Here is a 17,712-nt window from a genome sequence, read left to right as displayed (position 1 = left end):
GACAGTATTTGCGAATTCAGTGTCCATGCCCTCGCAGAATGCTTCAATGCGGTTACCCTTTGGTGCCAATAATTGTGACATGCCAAAATGGCCATCCTACCGCAGGATAGTGACGATACCGCAGGATAGTGTGCTCGGCCTAATTGAAGCATTTATGCAACGATATGCCTATTTGTAATTTCACAAAATACGTTGGGAATACATTTATTGATTTCGGTAGAATCTTGAAAGAACACCACATTTTGGTTCAAATTACTCAATTCAAAACGCGAGCCGACATCAAATCCCTTTCAAAGTGCATACATCTTAGATCAAACGTAAATTAATTACCCAACAACGAAACGGGCGGAATGGAGCAGAAAGTGGCGATTAAAATTCTTGTTCAAAAATTTCGAACACACCTAACAACCAATCCGGCTGTTAATTAGCGCTTTGCCTCTCATTAGCCCGACAATTTCATTTGCCCATCGAGACTCATACAGCGCGCTTTGCTCATTTAAGGCGCCTGTCAGCGGATCGGGAGAGTTGCTGAAAGCCTTTTTCGCAGTCAAACGGATGCTGATTAAAGCTCATTTGATTAGCTAGCGAGTGAATTTGCCCAACAACTTTCCTCAAATGGATTGCAAATCTAGGAGATCAAATAGTTGTTCGAAAAAAAAACTTCATAAACTGGCAGAGACAACGCAGGTGCTACGTTGCATGCTACATGATACGACAAACCATGAGCATGGTTGAAAAGTAGCCATTGTAGTTGTATAGGGATAATTGATTCATTAGAGACATTCGTATACTTGAATGATGCTTGTTTGTTTCAGAATGTTATGAATCTGTGGGTGCGTTTATAAGTTTGTTAGCTGCTATTAATATTTCGACGTAATTATTCAGAAACGATCCCAAGTTTAAAATAACTACAAAGTACAAAGCTCTGGACTTTTTGTTCGGCGTAGTATACATAGAAACGTAGTTAAGCGACAAATACAATCACATAAATTTAGGCGCTCGATTTGTTACTCACAGTTCTCAACTTTGCTATAAAGATTGAATTCCACAAAAATCTTCAATAACATTCTTTGAATTCAACAAAAACTAAAAGAATAAGGTTACAGTGATGCCTTCAACGAATAAGGATTAAAATGGATCCGGATCCGAATTCAAGGATTCTAAGGATTGAAAAGAATCCTCGAGGAAATTGGCGCATTAAACCGAGAATAACATAATTTCTATTCTCCGGGTCTACTTTTTCGCAGTACTAAAGACTCCAGGAGATGAATGCACTATTAGCATTAAATTTTCCCAATACGTATTTCCCTGTCAACTATTTCAATTTTATAGAATCTTGCATGCCATAAATGTAACCATAAAGTGCATAAAATTCGTTTAACGCCAACTGCAAGACGACTATGTTTTGTCAGCATTCATTGCAATTTGAACGATCACGCAGCAAAACAGAATCACAATCAAATAATCTGTTTCCGCCCGGGATCGAACCGGGGGCCTTCCGCGTGTTAGGCGGATCGTGTTAGGCGGATGTGATAACCACTACACCACGGAAACGTCTATTGGTTTTGAAACTTTGATTTGGTTACAGCATAAATTGAAGATTCGATGGCCATTAAATGTTAATTTGGCACTAGTGTAAATTTTCGGCTTTTGCTGTTTAATCCTTTAACTGTATTGTCCTGATCGTGATCTACTACATGCTGCGGAGAGAAATTTATGCACCCAGGATTTCTTTCCATAAACTGCAACCGTGATAGTCAACAAAATAGTCGATACGAAACAAATTGTTTGGTTTTAAAATTCAACTACCCTGCGGTAGATTTTGTTTTACGTTGACTTCGTTTTTTGTTTCGTTTTTGGAAGAACCTTCCTTTGGTTTTATAAGAGTCTACTAAACTAGTTAACATTTTCTTTTGCAGAACAGGCAGGGAGAGTAGAATCGTCAGCTGATCGTACACAGAACTGCGCTGAAATCGAGACGTTGTAGAACAATTGTGATGTCGAAAGCACTGGCACTGTGTGTGTGGGGGGGGGAAAGGATGCTACTAAGCAAGTGAAAACATTAAAACTGCATCGTTGAAAACAGGAACATCGATCTGACTTATGCTCGGCTGTCACTTAAGGAAGCAGCACTTCAGTTCTAAACCGACCGGACCCCGAAGGCCATCGATCGGCTTTCCTATTCCTAGGATCCTCCCTAATGGTGGTAGTACTGCTCATGCTCGCCCTCTTCACCACCGTAGGATGCACCGCCCTCGGCCCCACCGTAGGACGATTCACCGCCGTAGGTCTGCTGCTCGGCGCCACCGTACGCCTTGTGCTCGTCCTGCTGGTGGTGGAGGTGCTGGTGGTGGAACTGGTGCTGGTGGTGGTGCTGAGCTCCGGCGTTCTGGGACGCTTCGTGCGCCAGCTTGGCGAGCTCCTCTTCGTGCAGGGGTTTTCCATCGATCAACACTTCAGCCTGGAACCCGTCGTGCTTGTTCGAGCTGTACTTGACCGTGCGCAGCTTGCCGTCCGGCTGATGCAGGCTGTACTCGCCGTGCAGCTCGTCCTCGTGGCGGTGCTCCTTGCGGCTCTGCGACACCTTGCTCTTCGGGTCCTCGACACCGTACTCGAACTGATAGTCCGGCTTGGCGACGTAGTCAATCGAGTGCCCGTGTCCGTGCTTGTCCTCGACGTGGACCTCGTGCGCCGGCCCACTGACCGGGCCACTGAACTTGGCGTACGAGTAACCGACATCGTGGTGCTGGTGATGCTCTTCCTCGCCACCGCCGTACTCTGCGGCCGCCAATGACAGCAACGCCAGACAGGCGACGGTCTGCAAATTCCACGAGAGATTAGAAGAAAGGACGACAGTGCAGTCAGTTCACAGGCGCAACACCGCTTTATGCAATCACCCATCCCAGCTGATGACCCCCAGACCCACTGGACTATTGCCTTTTTTTTTTTGCACATCATCACGTCACGCCAATCATTCCGCATCTTCATTTTCCACACTTTCACCCGCTGGTCAGCGGCACGTCACTCACAGCGTCACCTGCGACATTCATCCGCCGCCGTTACGTAAAACAAATGGACCACTCCGCAAACCGACAGCACACAAAAACCCACCTTGAACAGGAAAGCCATTGTTTCGTAGCTGTCGATAGTGCTTCCCGAGCCGCTAGTGCAAAGGACCGTTGCCGGAGAGCGATTGATTCGTGCGAACAAGTAAACCACAACGATCGGCCACAGACAAGCACACCGGGACCTACAGCTGACTATTGTTTCGCATTCGATGGAAAACGCTCGACTGTGCCATTGCCGGTGGCGAACTACAATATTTATACCCCAAACCCGGAGAAGCCGAAGAAGCCCGCGCTCCAGGGGCGCGCGGCCGGACGCGCTCCGTCGGGGCCCAGGCCCATCGGATAGGGCATCGGCTACCAGCGATGCAACCGAAAATACCTCGTTTTCGCGCCCGAAACCGAAACAAAAAACCAAGAAGCCCACGGGTCCGGTCCCAAAGGTCCAAAGCTCGGTTGGTGTACGAAAGACTTGCGCGGCGAATCGCAGACGACGAACCTCCCACCAGACCTGGACCGGGACCGAGACAGTTATTCGGGTAAACACGAAAAAGGTAATAAAAAAAAGTGAACTAACAGAAAAAAAAGTCGTTATTTAAGAAAAGCCACGGGGAAAGGGCCCCCCGGACCGGCGGCGGTGGGCGACGAGACGGCGTAAAAGTTTGATTATTTAATGTGGAAAAGCGTAGGGAAAATTGAAGGTGCCGCGGCGTGCGCTCGGTCTGGCGCCCACCGCATGTGCATGTGGCGCGCCGGCGAAGACGGTGCCGGCCGAGACGCATGTAAGCGTTAAGCACAATGCAGGCTGAAAAAGGCGACGCCGCCAGGGAAATGACGGTGGCGTGCGCAGAAAGAAAGCATAAGGCGATCGTCGTTGATTAACGTCGTTGGGCTGGCGAAAAGACAAAAAGGTTAAGAAAGAAAATAGAAAGAAAAACCAATCGCCCATTATAATTTCGATCAAAACTGGTGCGATCGCGGGCTGCGATCGGGGTGGTGATCGGTTGATAACGAAAAGCACCAAAAATCAATCAACGCGAGGCCCACTTGTCTCCTTCTATGGTATCTATGTGTATTTGGGTGTTTCCTTAACCCTCATCGGTCCCTCCAAAATAACATCGAATCGGTTCTTGTGTATGCGCGCGCATACACACATTTTTCAAAAAATACAAAATTAACATTTTTCACAAAACTAACAACTTTAGTTATTTGTGTTTTGTTCATTGGAATGTTCTTCATTGAAGAAAAATGATATACGTGTCAAAAATTCTGAAAATAAGTAGTAAAAACGTAAAATAGAAAATCATCGTTTTGAGAAATATGAGAAAAATCGGGAAAAAAATCAAGTTTTCAAGTTTTTTTATTTTTTGTTACATCTCTCGCAAATATCATATCGATGGTCAGCACCAACGAATTTGGCGCGGGTTATGTATGTGTCGTTAGGTTGCTACACATGTCAGTGACTTATTGTGAAAAGTTCGGCCATTTTGAGTAATTACTCAATTTTTGACAGCTGTTTGACTATGCACGTGTCTTGGCTCTTCGTCGATTTTTGTCTACTTCAAGAAATGGATGGCAAAGAAACTTTATCAAATTTTGTGCGAAAAACGAAATTAGGAGCGCCGATTGTTGACTGTGGCTTATGGTGAAGCTATTATGACCCAAAGCCGGGATTATCGGTGGTTGAATTTTTTTTTCAGAGGGCCAAGAAGATGTGAACGTTGAAAAGCCAAGTTTGGTCGAATGTGAACAATTTTGCTTCAAGTTTTCTCGAATTGCAAGGTCGTGGTGCATTATGAATTGTTGCCAAAGGATAGAACGGTTCATAGAGAATATTTCCTGCAGGTTATGGCCAATTCGCCCGAAGCAATCCGTCACAAATGCCCTGACTTGTGGGAAACCCAAAATGGGCTGTCGCATCCCTGCTAACGTATCGTTATTTCTGAGTGAATTTTTGCCCAAAACAACACACTAATGATGTAACACTCCGTGTACCGTATTCTCCAGGTCTGGCCCCTATGACTTTTTCCTGTTTCCAAAACTCAAATTACCGCTTCGTGGTCAATTGCTTTTGGAGTAGACAAAAACCGACAATGAGCAAAATCTTGTCCAAGCAAAACAGCTGTCAAAAATTGACTAATTATTCAAAATGGCCAAACTTTTCACCATGAATCACTGACATCTGTAGCAACCTAACGCCACAAAAAAATCGGATATACTTAGCCCTCGAAAATTCAAATTTCGCAATACTTTTTGATCACTCCTCGTATGTGTATGCGTACGCATACACAAAAACCCGATTCGTAACTATTTCTGCTCAGACAATTCTACACATGCCTCAAATTTTTTGGTGATATGTTTCGATTCTATGACCAAAATAAATCTACTTTGGAGAAATTCAGACAATTTCATCTAACCGTTTTTATATAATTAAACATTTTAGAACCAAATTGTATGTGCGCGCATACAAAGAACCGATGAGGGTTAAGTTCAATTATTTGATCTAAAATCATTCACGTTTTAATCCGCTTTCTATCCAAAGATGAGTTGGCAATCAATATTTGATAGAAGTAAGCAATTCGGTTTTTTCGATTAATTTAAAATGGACGCAACGGACTAATTCTAACTCTATTAACAATTTTCATCCATATACAGTCATTTACTTTTTACAAAAACTATCCTTCAAAGTGAAAATGTTTGGAACATACTATTCAAGTCAGAATCTAAAAGGAGCATAATGTAAAGTGTTTGTTGGTGCTATAAACGCAGCGCTTATCAGAAGAGCTCAGCACTATGTGTGTTTCAATTCTTAACAACTTTCAAAGCTGATTCATCATATGCTAATCTTTCTCTTGAATTTTCAATCGCTACTTGCATAGAAGCGCATCGCATGTCTGTGTGTTTGCGTGAGCATAACCGTCCTCCTTTTATGGCCACTACAAAATCTACTGCCCGCGATAGTCATCTTCGCCGTGCAAACGTAGCATAACAATCGCTTTAGAAAATGGCAACCGGCGATGCATTGTGCGCTGCCCATCCTCCCAACATAGGCCGCTTGCCGTGACACCGGAAGCAGTGTGAACGGCCAGAGCGCCGTTGCTTCGTTGCGCAAATGCGAATAATTATCGGCGCAATTAGTAGCGCAAACTTGACTAATATTAATTATCACTCGCCATCAACTGGACAATGTACCCGCGGCGATGATCGCGCATCGCGAATCGCTGCGTTTCGGAAGCGTGTGCATGTTTCCCGGGCACCGGCCAGTTTCTTGGCCGGCCGGTAACGAACCGGCGGGTGTAAAACTTTACGGCCCATTCGGTGGGATAGTTTTGCATTTGTTAGTGTTTTTTTTTCCACCACCTTCCGCATGGCTAACATTGTCGCTCGTTAAAATAAAATGTAACTGCAACGGGAAGTAGTCCGTGGATCAATCAAACTTTCAAATCGATTCGATTTGCAAACGCCAAGACACCCGATTCCGATGCTTCCTTGTGGCGAAGCACCTGTCAAAACGATACTCACTCGTAGCACTGTAAGGCATTAAAAAATCTTCTCCTACCACACATTTTGGGCAAGCTTTCTAAGCTTCAATGTTCATTGTCTATCGGTTTCGGTTTATCTTTACTTTTGTGCAAAATGGAGCAACAAACTATTTCTCAAGCTGTGGCAAACCTTCGTCACTACTATGCAATCAGTATGTTTCACTAATGCTCCGGAGAAATGAGCCACGCCAGAACCGAAACCGCGGTGTCAACTCGCGAAACATGTTCAATTACACCGAACCAGTCAACAGGAACACCAGGCCAGCCACTGGCCGGGTTTCGCCTTACCGCGGGAACCAATCGATCAAACGACATAACACGCAACATTTCGTCGGCGGTTGCATTGCCTATGCTCGCCGCCAACACGCAACGGGGCTGGCTTTCCAGGGAGACAATGGCAGCAAAGCAATTAATTGTGCATCGAACGGTGCTTGTGCAATGACACCGTTCTTTGCGTTGATTTGTAATTTGCGATTTTCCCGGCGCACGGCTGCACCCGCCGCCGCAGCTTTCGGGATAATTTAATTTGGAAAGCCACGGCTTTGGGTTAGCTGCTTCACCATGCTCCAGCGTGCGAAATTAAGTAGATATCGAAAATTTCCTTCTTTCGCTACCTGGCTCGATTCGCCAATGCTTCACTTCCCTTTTCTTTTCGCTTCCAAGACCGACGGCGCTTGAAAATTCAATTAGAAAATCTACGAAGTTTCAAATTTTCATTGCTTCAATTTTCGAACACTTGCGGCACATTGCAGCAAGCATGTTTTCCATCCAAGTGATAGTGACCAAAGTGCCCTAGGCCATCCGTACCCCACAAACCTCAACGTGTGGCCACACGTGATGATCGAGTGCCGGGGGGTGGATAAAGTTGCAAAAGAGAGGTGCCACCGGCCGCGTGTCCACGCCACCAAAGGGAAATTGATTTCTATCGATCTGGAGCACATCCAACGAACCCGGTCGGGTCGGATCAGCGACGTCAGTTTCTCAATCGTTTTCCTTCACTGTGGCGGGACCGTGCCACAGTTTCGTGAGATTTTATCGAACGGCGCCGGCGGGGTGAAAAGAGCGAACCTGCAAATCACGCCCGGGAGGGCCGCTAATGTGACGGATGTTTTGGCACGGCTTGCAAAAGCTTCATCATGCTTCACTCGGATGATCATTCCAGTGAATGCCGTCAATCGTGGCTCCGATTTCGATCGTCACTGCTTGCGTAATCGATGCGTTTTTTGTGTTGTTTTTTCTTTCGTGTCGTGTTTTCAACAATTTTCCATTTCACTTTCAGGCGGCTGTGCGTCGCACGGCGCCACTATTTTCGTTCCATGCGAACCGGCGGCCGCAGCTTGTACTTGCGCGCAGTTAGCAGACCCAGACTGATGGGCCTCCAGACTAGCCACGCCACGATTGTTGTTGCGCACCGAGTCGAACCAGTAAACCGCAATGGCGGTGGCTCATCGACTGCCGGACGGCCTTCCTTTTGCTCCAAATTGTTGCATTATTAATTTTAATAAACAGAATACTATCCAACCACGTGGCCTGGGCGAAGGCCTGCTTAGGGCCGGCGGAGTGGCGCTTGGTTAAGGTGAAAAATCGGGTGCGTGCGGATGGATAATTGAACTCGGTTTCGGTAAATTAACATCGCCCGTGTATAAAAGGCGAACAACATGTGAACATCACCAATTGCGTTACGTCGCACGCCGGGGGAGCATAGCGCAGAGAATCGAGACGGTTTGGAAATAATTGCGATCTACTACATGATTTTTTTGGTAATCCTTTTCGCACCCGTTGGGCGAAGGCGCCGCTTCGAAAAGAGCTTTCCGGAAGGAACAGACCCAGAGCATTAGAGTGCTGCATTGATCGATAGATTTGTAACGAGCGGAAACAAACGTGTTAAACAAAGTGTCGAGTGCAGCATTACGCACAATTAGGGACAACATGGCGATAGTTTGGGGAATATTTTAAAAAGCTACCAACATTAAACACAGTTCGGCTCACTCATCGCCTATTTGCTGTAATCATCATTTCGAACAATGACGCTCATTTATCTTGCTCAAGTCAGCCAAAGCCAAATGTTTCCCTGAGCGTTCAATATAAGCATAGCAGTTAAAGTATATTCGCGTTTTCACTGTAGTCTTTAATGTTGTTATTTAGTATACATTATTATTAAAACGGACAGGGCACCAACTTAAAGTTAGGATGCTTAGGGATCTACGAGGAAGCCACATAATGTTTAGTTAGCTACTAAATAAAACACTGGTGAAACTGTGCATTAAAGAAACGATGTTTGGCCGAACCACCGAAAAAGTCAATGACATAAAACGGTTTTTTGAACCGTTTCAAAAATGCCACAGGTGATCAAAATAATGCTACAGCTAACCACAGTTGTCAAAATCACTTGTCATTGTCTGAAACTCAGAACAACAAAACAAACACTTTCGTAAACACTGAATGAAAAGTCGTCCATTACGCTTAAAAATCGCATCATTTCCTCAATTTCATTTGTAAAAAGTAACTTCAGGTAGCAGCAGGACAGATAAAAAGTGAAGAACATTAGCAACACTGTCTTGATGTCGGTCGAGCCACCCAAGAAGCGGAATAAGCGAGCCGAAAGTGGCAGCCAGAATAGGGCCCTGGAAGCGTTCGAAAAGCTCCGGTTAGTACTGGGCCAAAACTATTTCAACGTTTGTCAGCGGTTGGCGCTGGATTATGTTCCTTCCTGTGTGCGCAACATTGGCGAGTGTGCGACCCACCACGCCAACAAACGCGGTCCTCGAACGCGCTGCATAAGTTCGATGCGTCAGAGCAACGCACTGGAGCAAATAGTGGAGCAACGTCCGGGTCATTTCGTGGAGCTAATTCACCATGCGCTAATTCGCCGTGAATTCATCGAGGCCAACCTGTTCGTGGCCGGTCTGCAGTTGATACTGACCATAAATGAGCCTTCACAGGAGCTGGACGTAGACTACGATGTGACGACGGTGCTAAACGGAACGATTGATGTCCTGGAGAAAAGTCTGGACCGCTTTCCACCGTGCCGGTGGGATCTGCGGACCGTCTATAACGACGTCATCTTCGGGCACCTTGCTGCGCCGTGCTTCAGCAAATGCGATCAGCGGGAAGGTTTGGTCAAGAATGTGCTGCATTTACTCGAGCAATACATTGACCAGAAGCCGCCGGAAGAGCGAAAAAAACGTGGTGTCCGAAAAGATGGTCCTGCAGCCGACGTCTGCGCCACCTACAGTTCGTGGTACTTGAATAATCAGCAAAAGTACAACATCGATCTGCTGCCTCGCGAGGATCGATTTAGGCGACTGTTCATGGTGCTTCAGCTGTTGGTAAAGATTTTGGAAATGGACCTAGCCATGTGGATTTTGCGGTAAGTGAAGCGACCTCGCTGTTTCGCGTCTCCAGTAGAGCTAAAATGTGTGCCATATTTTACCAACAGCAACCCATTGAAAGCGCGTCAAAACCTGTGCCACCCGTCACACTGTCCGTTGGTAGCGCAGCTGGTCTGGAACGGGGACACGGGCAGTGTCAATCTGTTCATTCGGAAGCTTTTCCAAATGTTCATCAACATGACCGCATTGGAGTATCCTGATGAAGACATTGTTATCCTAGCGGTACGAAACGTATTTGTAGTGTTTTTTTGCGTCAACATCTTCAGCATCCTTTCTGTTTCCAGCGTTTGTTAAACCTCGTGTTGGTGGCGGTTAACGTGAGCGAGTTTCAGCACAACGAGGGCATGATCCAGTATCCCTGTTTGAAGAAAAACAGTAACTACTTCGCAAAGCAGCTGTGGAGCACGATAGAATTGTCTGCGTACTACAGCGTGCGTCTGTGTCTCAACACGATCCGTCACGTTCGTGCACCGTTCCTAAAGCTATCGCTCACGGAACACCTGATCCGAAAGCTGCAAGGGCCGGTTCACCCAATGAACGTTCAAGGTTTCTTTCAACATCTGCTCGACCGTAACTGGGAAGAGTGTGGCGATGAAGTGCCGAGCGACAGTTCCTCATCGCGCGATGGGCCCGTGTATCCTGTGTTTGATCGCCATAAAAAACGAACGAGAAGCAGTGAAATCAGTAGCCAACAGTACGTCGATCTGCTGTACGGTGGGTTCCGGGCGTACTGCGATATGTATCAGATTGCGAGTTACTTCCGGGAGCTAACGGTGAAACCGGATCAACATTCCGACAGCCCCGAGAAACCATCACCGACCAAAGCAGCATCCGCACATTCGATAGGTGGTTCGTCTCGAACTCAGATTGAATGCTTTCCCCACGACACGCGCATCGTGACACGACAGAATATCGGCGAAAGAATTATATTTCATGAGGTGGAAGTAAACGAGGCACTGCTGCTGGCGTACAGAGAGGACATCAAACACTTACTTTTGATCGGGCAGCAACTCAAGCAACTGCAAACAGCGAAGGAAAGAGGGCTTTTTCACAATTGGATCAACTTCCTGTCGAAAGTAGATCCGTCACTTTATGATGTGGATCCCAGTGAGTGATTTCTTTGGTGAATCTTTATTTTATAGTTGTACTATTTCTATGTGTGTTGTTTTATAATAACAGACAGATATTGATGCTCACATCATTGAAAAAATAATAATCTTAAAAGCAAATCAAAAGATTAAACGGTGACACCGTCCTTCAGACTGGCAACAGATCGTAGGTGTTTATCTCTTCGTCCGATTCGTCTTCAAAAGTAAGATTCCGGCGAACGCCGGTTCGCGGTCGCTCTTGTGGTGGTCCCAATGGATCTCCATAAGTGTACGCAGCCTGCGCAAAACTATTACTATATTCAGGAGATACGTCGGCGCTTTTACCGGTCTGGCCTGCGCTATGATGTCCGGAAGCCGTTCCGGGAGCTTGGTATCCTCCTTCGTGAGACGCGGTCACAGCGGCACGCGCACTACTGTACTCTCCGCTGGAGAGGCGAGAGTCTAGAAAGAAAACACAAATAATGGTTAAAATTTAATCTCCTCAAAGCGAACGCCGTTACTAACTGCTGCTCGTTGGTGGGCGGCCATTGCCGATGCGCTGCCGTACTTCCTTCTGCTTTTCCAGCTTTTGCAACTCACTGGCGTACTTTTCGTACGCCTCACTATTCCCCTGCGACTGCGTCAGATGCATGAGGGCCCGCAGGCAGTCTGTGTTTTCCGGATAGTGCTCGTGGATCATCCGGAAGAGGTTCATCGACTTCTGTTGATTTCCGATGCGACGATAGCAGCCGGCAATGCGCAGCAGATAGTACGGATCCTGTGGGTTGCGAAGGACTGCTTTTTCGTAGAATCCGATCGCTTTCTCGACCACCTGCAGTTCGATGTAGTGCGAACAGAGCCAGTTGATGACGCTGGACTCGATCGGATAGATGCGGTACGACTCGTGATGGTAATGGTACGCCTGTTGCCGCTCGCCGTCCGCTTCGTACAGCTCTCCGATGCGCTGGATAATTTTGTGATCCTGTTGCACCAGACTGAGCAGCTGGAGGTAGTACTCGAGGGCCGTACTAACGTCACCCAGCAAGTCATACTGTTGCGCGATCTGATACAAAACCTCCGGGTGTTGCTCGTGGCCGAGACTGGAAATTATTTTCCGAAAGTACAGCAGTGCTGTGTTGTGGTCGGCCAGCTTCTTAAAGATCAGTCCCATGTTGTACAGGGCCTCGAACGAGGTCGAATCGATGTCCAGCGCGCTGGTAAACATCAGCTTGGCCGATTCGTAGTCATTTTTCAGCATGAAGCAAACACCACTGTTGATGAAGGCCGCCGGGCAGTAGCTGTCGATCTTTTTTGCCGCCTCGGCATACGTTTCTGCGGCCGCAATGTCCTTTTTCTACAACAACACATGCAGATAGAGGACCCCCGTAAAATGCAAACCAGTTCTTCGGTACTCACCAAAATGTAGATAAAACTTAAATTGATGGCCGCATTGATGGCAATGTTGGACTCTTTCTTTTCGAAGTACTTCAAAGTATCGATGGCCTGTTGAAAGTCGTCCTGCTTCAAGTAGATGACGGCCTTCTTCAGCTCCAAATCGGTGGCCAGCGTAGAAAAGTACGAGTTCTTAATCGTTTCCACACACCAGCTGTACCCATCGTTGAAGTAGTCGTCAATGATGGTCGAAATGAGATTGGCCGAGATCAGAATGTTCTTCTCCGCCAGCTGGCGCAGTTTTCGCTCGTAATTGTGCAGCTCATCCGATTTGATCAGCTCGTTGATGTACTCGTACGACGGATTGGACTGACGGAGGATGGCAAACGATAAAGTTGGAGTAAAACAATTGCCAGTCCCGTTAACTTACATTTGCCTGGAACACCTTTTCCTCCTCGTTGTAATCGATTTGAATGTCCAGCAGCAGCTGGAACGCGTGTTTGATCTTCTCCACGTTTCCCAACGCGTAGTAGCACAGGATCAGGTGCAATCCCGTCTTCAGGTCACCCTTTTCGGACATGATAAACTCAAAGCTGGTGGCCGCATCCGAATACTGGCCCATGCGAATAAACAGGATGCCAATGTTGTGCGTTATTTTCAGCCGCAGCTCCTTCTGATTTCCCGGCACCTGGTCCAGCGCCATCCGGTACATTTTGATCGCTTTCGTGTAAAGCCCCAGGTGGAAGTAAATGTTGCCCATGTTGATCTTCAACCGGTTCACGTTCGGAAACATTTTGTTCTTCGTCATCAGCGTGTACGTGTTGAGCGCCTCGATGTACATCTCGCTCTTGGCGTAGACGTTGGCCAGATTGAACAGCACGAAGAAAGTAAGGTCGAAGTTGTGCGTGTAAGTGCCACCGTCCTGGTCCCGCATTCGCAGCAACGTCCGGTCGAGGGACGAAGCTTCCTTTGCTTTCGCCAGCCCGATCGCCATGTCCGGCTTTGGGCCGGTGCTGGCCACGATGGATTCCTCCAGCAACGCGTAAATCTTCGTCTCCAGATTCTTGTACCGCTGCTCGGGTGTTTCCTCCTTTTTGCTCTCCATCACGACTATCTTTTTCGCCGCCTGGTTGAGCGGGTCGAACAGCTTCGAACTGTGCGACGAGTACCCGACCGGCCGGATTGCCGTAGACGGGCGGGCCATGGCAGTGGTCGGTTCTGCCGAACCGATTTTATCACCGTTCCAGAAAAACTTTGGTGTTGTTGTCTTTTTCCCGTAGCTAGACGTTCGCACCGCATTTTGAAACGCTTGATCTTCTTTCGCGTCGTAATTGAACAACTTATTGGTTACACCAGCAAATCCACCGTAAATGTCGTCGTCATAGTTGGAACTCATTTTGAAAACGAATCACTTCTTGCCACCAAAAAACCCTTTCAATCAATCTTCCGAAGCGCTTTGTTTGTTGGCACCCAATCCGTTTCCCTGGCAACCAACGGCCCATTTGAATGCATTTTATAAACTGACAGTTGTTTGATTTCGAAATTCGAATTCGAAATTTTCGAAAGAGCCTGGGAACGCAAATCGCAATAAACGTCAAATGGCCAGAAAGTACAGAATCTGACGGGGAAATTATAAACAAACAAAAATTCAAGACGTATCCTCGGAGCAGGACCTTATCGAAAATGTTCGGTCGTGAAAATGTTAACGCGTGAAATCAATTTGCATATCTAGCTCCAGAGGTGAACAGGTGCGATTTACTGCGGCCGGGTTAATCAACGCGACCGTCCTGTGTGACATGTAAAGTGATTCGAACAACGTTCTCAAGTGTGTTTATTTGGTTAGCGAGAAGAAGGCCTCGTTTCGTGCATTGAATCGTAGCAAGCTCGCCGCATGGTTGTAGTTCGCTGATTCCTAGAGTCCGTGGCCGTGCTCGCCGTGCGACAACAAACCTGTCCTGTCCGCGACGTCATCCGTGTGTTTACATCTAATTTAATGCGGCGGGGCGTGCGTTGGTGCTAATCTGCATCGGTTTGTTTATGTACTTCACATTCGGCGAAATAAGCGGCCACCGGTGCAATCGCACCAGTTGCCGGATGTATGCTGGCTGGTGAATTCCTTCGCTTGGCCGTGCAAAAATTCCATCGCTTCGCAGTTGACAGATCCTTGCTTTTCCTGTTTCCATCGAAGCATTCCGAACAGTGACAGCTCATCTTCGGGCGATCCTTTCGGCTGCAGAGTGCAAGAGAAGTGTGTGTGAACGAGAAAGCAATAACAGAAGAGCATTTTCGGTGACGTGAATGTAGTTTTTGTATAATAATTAATTCACATCGAGTGCACGTGAAAAGTGAGAGTAATGCCGGCCACGGGAAGTCAATAGAATTGATCCGTGGCTGAAGTTTTTACGACCGAATTTGCGTTTCGCCCGTCGTTGTGTTTGTGCGTTTGCGCCTGCCGCTGACATGGTGTGAGTGAGGTGCCGAGTGTAAACAAAAGCAAAAGTCCGCTTCGGCTTCGTTCGTTTGTTTTCTTCGGTCGCGTCTTCGTCTTCGGGCCTTTTTCGCGACGGCTGCGTGTTTATGTAAGTATTTAAGGACATTTCCGGCCAGCTAGCGACGATTGCGTACCACCTTTCGCTCGATCGCACCGGAAATGATCGGTTTTCAGTGTCAGGGTCGCCGGTTGACCACCGGAAACGACTGGAAAGGCCACTCGCCGGTAGCCAACTGTGCTTTTGAAACACTTCTCAGCAAAGGAGGAACCGCGAAGAGCGTAGGCTCATCGAACGCCTCCACCAGATACTGGCCTTCTAAGCGGCGGCGTACCTTGCTCTCTCCCGCTCTGGTGACCCTGCCTGGCCGTTGCCTTACCTGGTCGCCTGCTCGTTTGCCCCGCTGGCCAGCGGCAGCATATCATATGCGCCTTACGCCCACGCGCCGGTGGAAAAGAGTTAAACTTTCCGTAGGAGTTCCGTCGCCTTTCCCTTCGTTTCTGTGACCCACGTGAACTTTATGGACACAAAATAAACACACACCCTTGAAATCGACCCACACCTCCTTTAGACACGACCCACACTCTGTTGACCGTTAGAGCACCGACCGGCGGTCGTGTGGGGTAATTTTAAACGCATTTTGTGCGAATGGCTTTCGAACGCGGCGTTATGCAACAAGAGAGTACCGTTCCTTCAGGCGACGGTGGCGGCAAAGGGGGGGGGGGGGCTGACTGGACCCCTGGAGTTGTAACTGGAGAGCTACTTCCGTCCTGCCGTCTTCAGCGGCCGGAGTCGACGCAAAAAGGTCCCATTTTTTTGCGGAGAAAAGCCAGCCCTCCTTCATGCGATGATTCTGCCAACGTGAACCGCACCGGCAGTGGTCGCCCTTTTTAATGATGGTGCAAATTATGATGGCGAGCCCCAAATTGTGTATTCTGGACGGTGTTTCGCACATTCAACAAACGCTAAGAATTTGTGGTCTGCCGGGTCCGAATTTAGGACCCAAGCTTGGGACGGACAGCAACTAGTTTCGCTTCGGAATTCCCATCGTTTTCGCTAGTTTCGGAACTTACGAGCCGACAGACACCGACTGCTCGGCCGCCAGACAGATGTTTTTCCACCTCAGTTCTGCACCACAAAAAAAATGACACCCTTGAGTAGGCAGATTATCCGTCGAGGGTTTTTTTTGGCGATCATGAAAAGCGCGATTTATGATGCGTCGTCAAGCATATTCGCTGCCGGGACGCGATTTTGCAGATGTTTGCTCGAGTGCTCCCCACCGGGGGCACCACAATGGTCAGGGGCACTTCAGGGCGGCGCGGCACGATTGACCTGTTGTGACACGGCGCCATAATGGCATTTCCGTTGCGCCTTCGCTGCGCGCGCGATGTTCTATTTCGACCGAAAACTCGCGGGACGCGTGATAAACCGATTCGGAACACGGTGAGTATGTGTGACCGGAGCCGGGTAGGTTCAATCGTAAACATCTGCAAAACGTGACCGAGGCGAGCCGAGGCTGTTTGCTTGCGCGACAGCAACAGCATTTGCTTACTGCTGCAGAACGCTTATCAGCTGTTGCCGACCATTTAAATGGCGCGCCTCAACTCCAAACCAAAATTATGATCCCGTTCGACTCCACCCGAGCACGGCTCCGTTTCTTAGGCCACCTTTTGCCGTAGTAAATCCTCCGGAATTGGCAACGCGGAATCCAAAGAGGACATAAGCGCAGGCTCGGTTTAAAAACTGCGCGTGTCTCAAAATGAAGAACCGTTGGCGGTTGTTGGATTGGTTGACATTGGCTGATGCGTAGAAAGAACAAGACAATAAAGCCCATAAATCCCATCATTTTATTTCCAAAACTTTTTTGTGACCGACTTCAGGCTTGGTTTCTATGGAATGCGTTTCCGATAGGAAGGCAGTGAATTGAATGTATTAATAAGGTACACACCAACAAAACGGTACGATAGGCTGGAATTTGAATATTACAAAAAAAATCTTCGACATTATGCAACGATATTAATTTTGCTTGAATTGAATTGTGGTTCGCATATTTTAGATCTCCCAAAAACCTTCAAATAGAAGCATTTCCATGTTACGTCCGAATGACAAGAATGTGGACGGGGACGTGCTTTTCGAACAGGAACTCGTGCTAGTGCTGGCAGCTTCGGTTGCGTTGGCCCTGGTGGAGCCAAGCGCATAATCATGACCTCCGCATAACCTCCTCACTGTTCAACAGCAGCTTAATATTCATGCCCATCGGGTGGCTTATTGAAAATTCAGTAAAATGTTGAAAGCTGAACGAATCAACCCGCTCGCTGTTTTATCAGCGCTTACATATGCCACCATCACCGGGTGCACCGCACCGCAATCAGCGACCAGAATCAGTCACATATCAACTGTTGAGAACCATTTAGAGAGCGTATGGTGGCGCTATGTGTCGGCATAAATTTGCCTCGTCGGCGCCACATGCTAATCGGGCTTCAGGTCAGGTGCGGATGATGAGATTACGGTCCCCGTCGGCCGTGGAGAGGATGCTTGTCACGAGGCGACTTCTGAAGTGGCGCCTTGTTCGAAGGCGGGCGTAGTTTTCTGTCACTTATCAGCGCACTACTGGCACTTACGGGTGGTAGATGAATTGAATCTAATATGAATTTATTTGCGCAAAGCGTTGTGCGGCCCAATCATGTCCCCGTTTAGATAACGATAATAAGTGGTCCACATAAATGGACCTGACGCTTCGGTGA

General features: G+C 47.6%; 3 protein-coding genes and 1 non-coding gene across 4 annotated transcripts; 1 reads left to right on the top strand and 3 right to left on the bottom strand.

Moving 5' to 3' along the window:
• Positions 1-1,467: 1,467 nt before the first annotated feature.
• Positions 1,468-1,554, bottom strand: Trnav-aac (transfer RNA valine (anticodon AAC)). Its single transcript is given in 2 exon segments — positions 1,468-1,503; positions 1,518-1,554. It is a non-coding gene; the product is annotated as a tRNA-Val (tRNA).
• Positions 1,555-2,197: 643 nt separating this feature from the next.
• Positions 2,198-3,129, bottom strand: LOC128266908 (histidine-rich glycoprotein). Its single transcript, XM_053003696.1, has 2 exons — positions 3,112-3,129; positions 2,198-2,818 (listed from the first exon to the last, which is right to left on the bottom strand). The coding sequence occupies exons 1-2, from the start codon at positions 3,127-3,129 to the stop codon at positions 2,198-2,200; spliced, it is 639 nt and encodes a 212-aa protein (XP_052859656.1).
• A 6,039-nt stretch (positions 3,130-9,168) lies between these two features.
• Positions 9,169-11,220, top strand: LOC128266907 (uncharacterized). Its single transcript, XM_053003695.1, has 3 exons — positions 9,169-9,977; positions 10,047-10,221; positions 10,284-11,220. Exons 1-3 carry the CDS (start codon positions 9,169-9,171, stop codon positions 11,112-11,114), a joined length of 1,815 nt encoding a protein of 604 aa, XP_052859655.1. The 3' UTR covers positions 11,115-11,220.
• Positions 11,221-11,256: 36 nt separating this feature from the next.
• LOC128268221 (intraflagellar transport protein 88 homolog) lies at positions 11,257-13,875 on the bottom strand. The gene is made up of 4 exons (XM_053005256.1): positions 12,910-13,875; positions 12,504-12,848; positions 11,613-12,441; positions 11,257-11,549 (listed from the first exon to the last, which is right to left on the bottom strand). Exons 1-4 carry the CDS (start codon positions 13,873-13,875, stop codon positions 11,257-11,259), a joined length of 2,433 nt encoding a protein of 810 aa, XP_052861216.1.
• Between the last annotated feature and the right edge of the window lie 3,837 nt (positions 13,876-17,712).

Source organism: Anopheles cruzii, chromosome 2 (genome assembly GCF_943734635.1).
Source record: "Anopheles cruzii chromosome 2, idAnoCruzAS_RS32_06, whole genome shotgun sequence".
Classification (NCBI taxonomy): Eukaryota; Metazoa; Arthropoda; class Insecta; order Diptera; family Culicidae; genus Anopheles; species Anopheles cruzii.
Note: the sequence above shows the minus strand (reverse complement) of the source record. Positions and strands in the feature narration are given on the sequence as shown.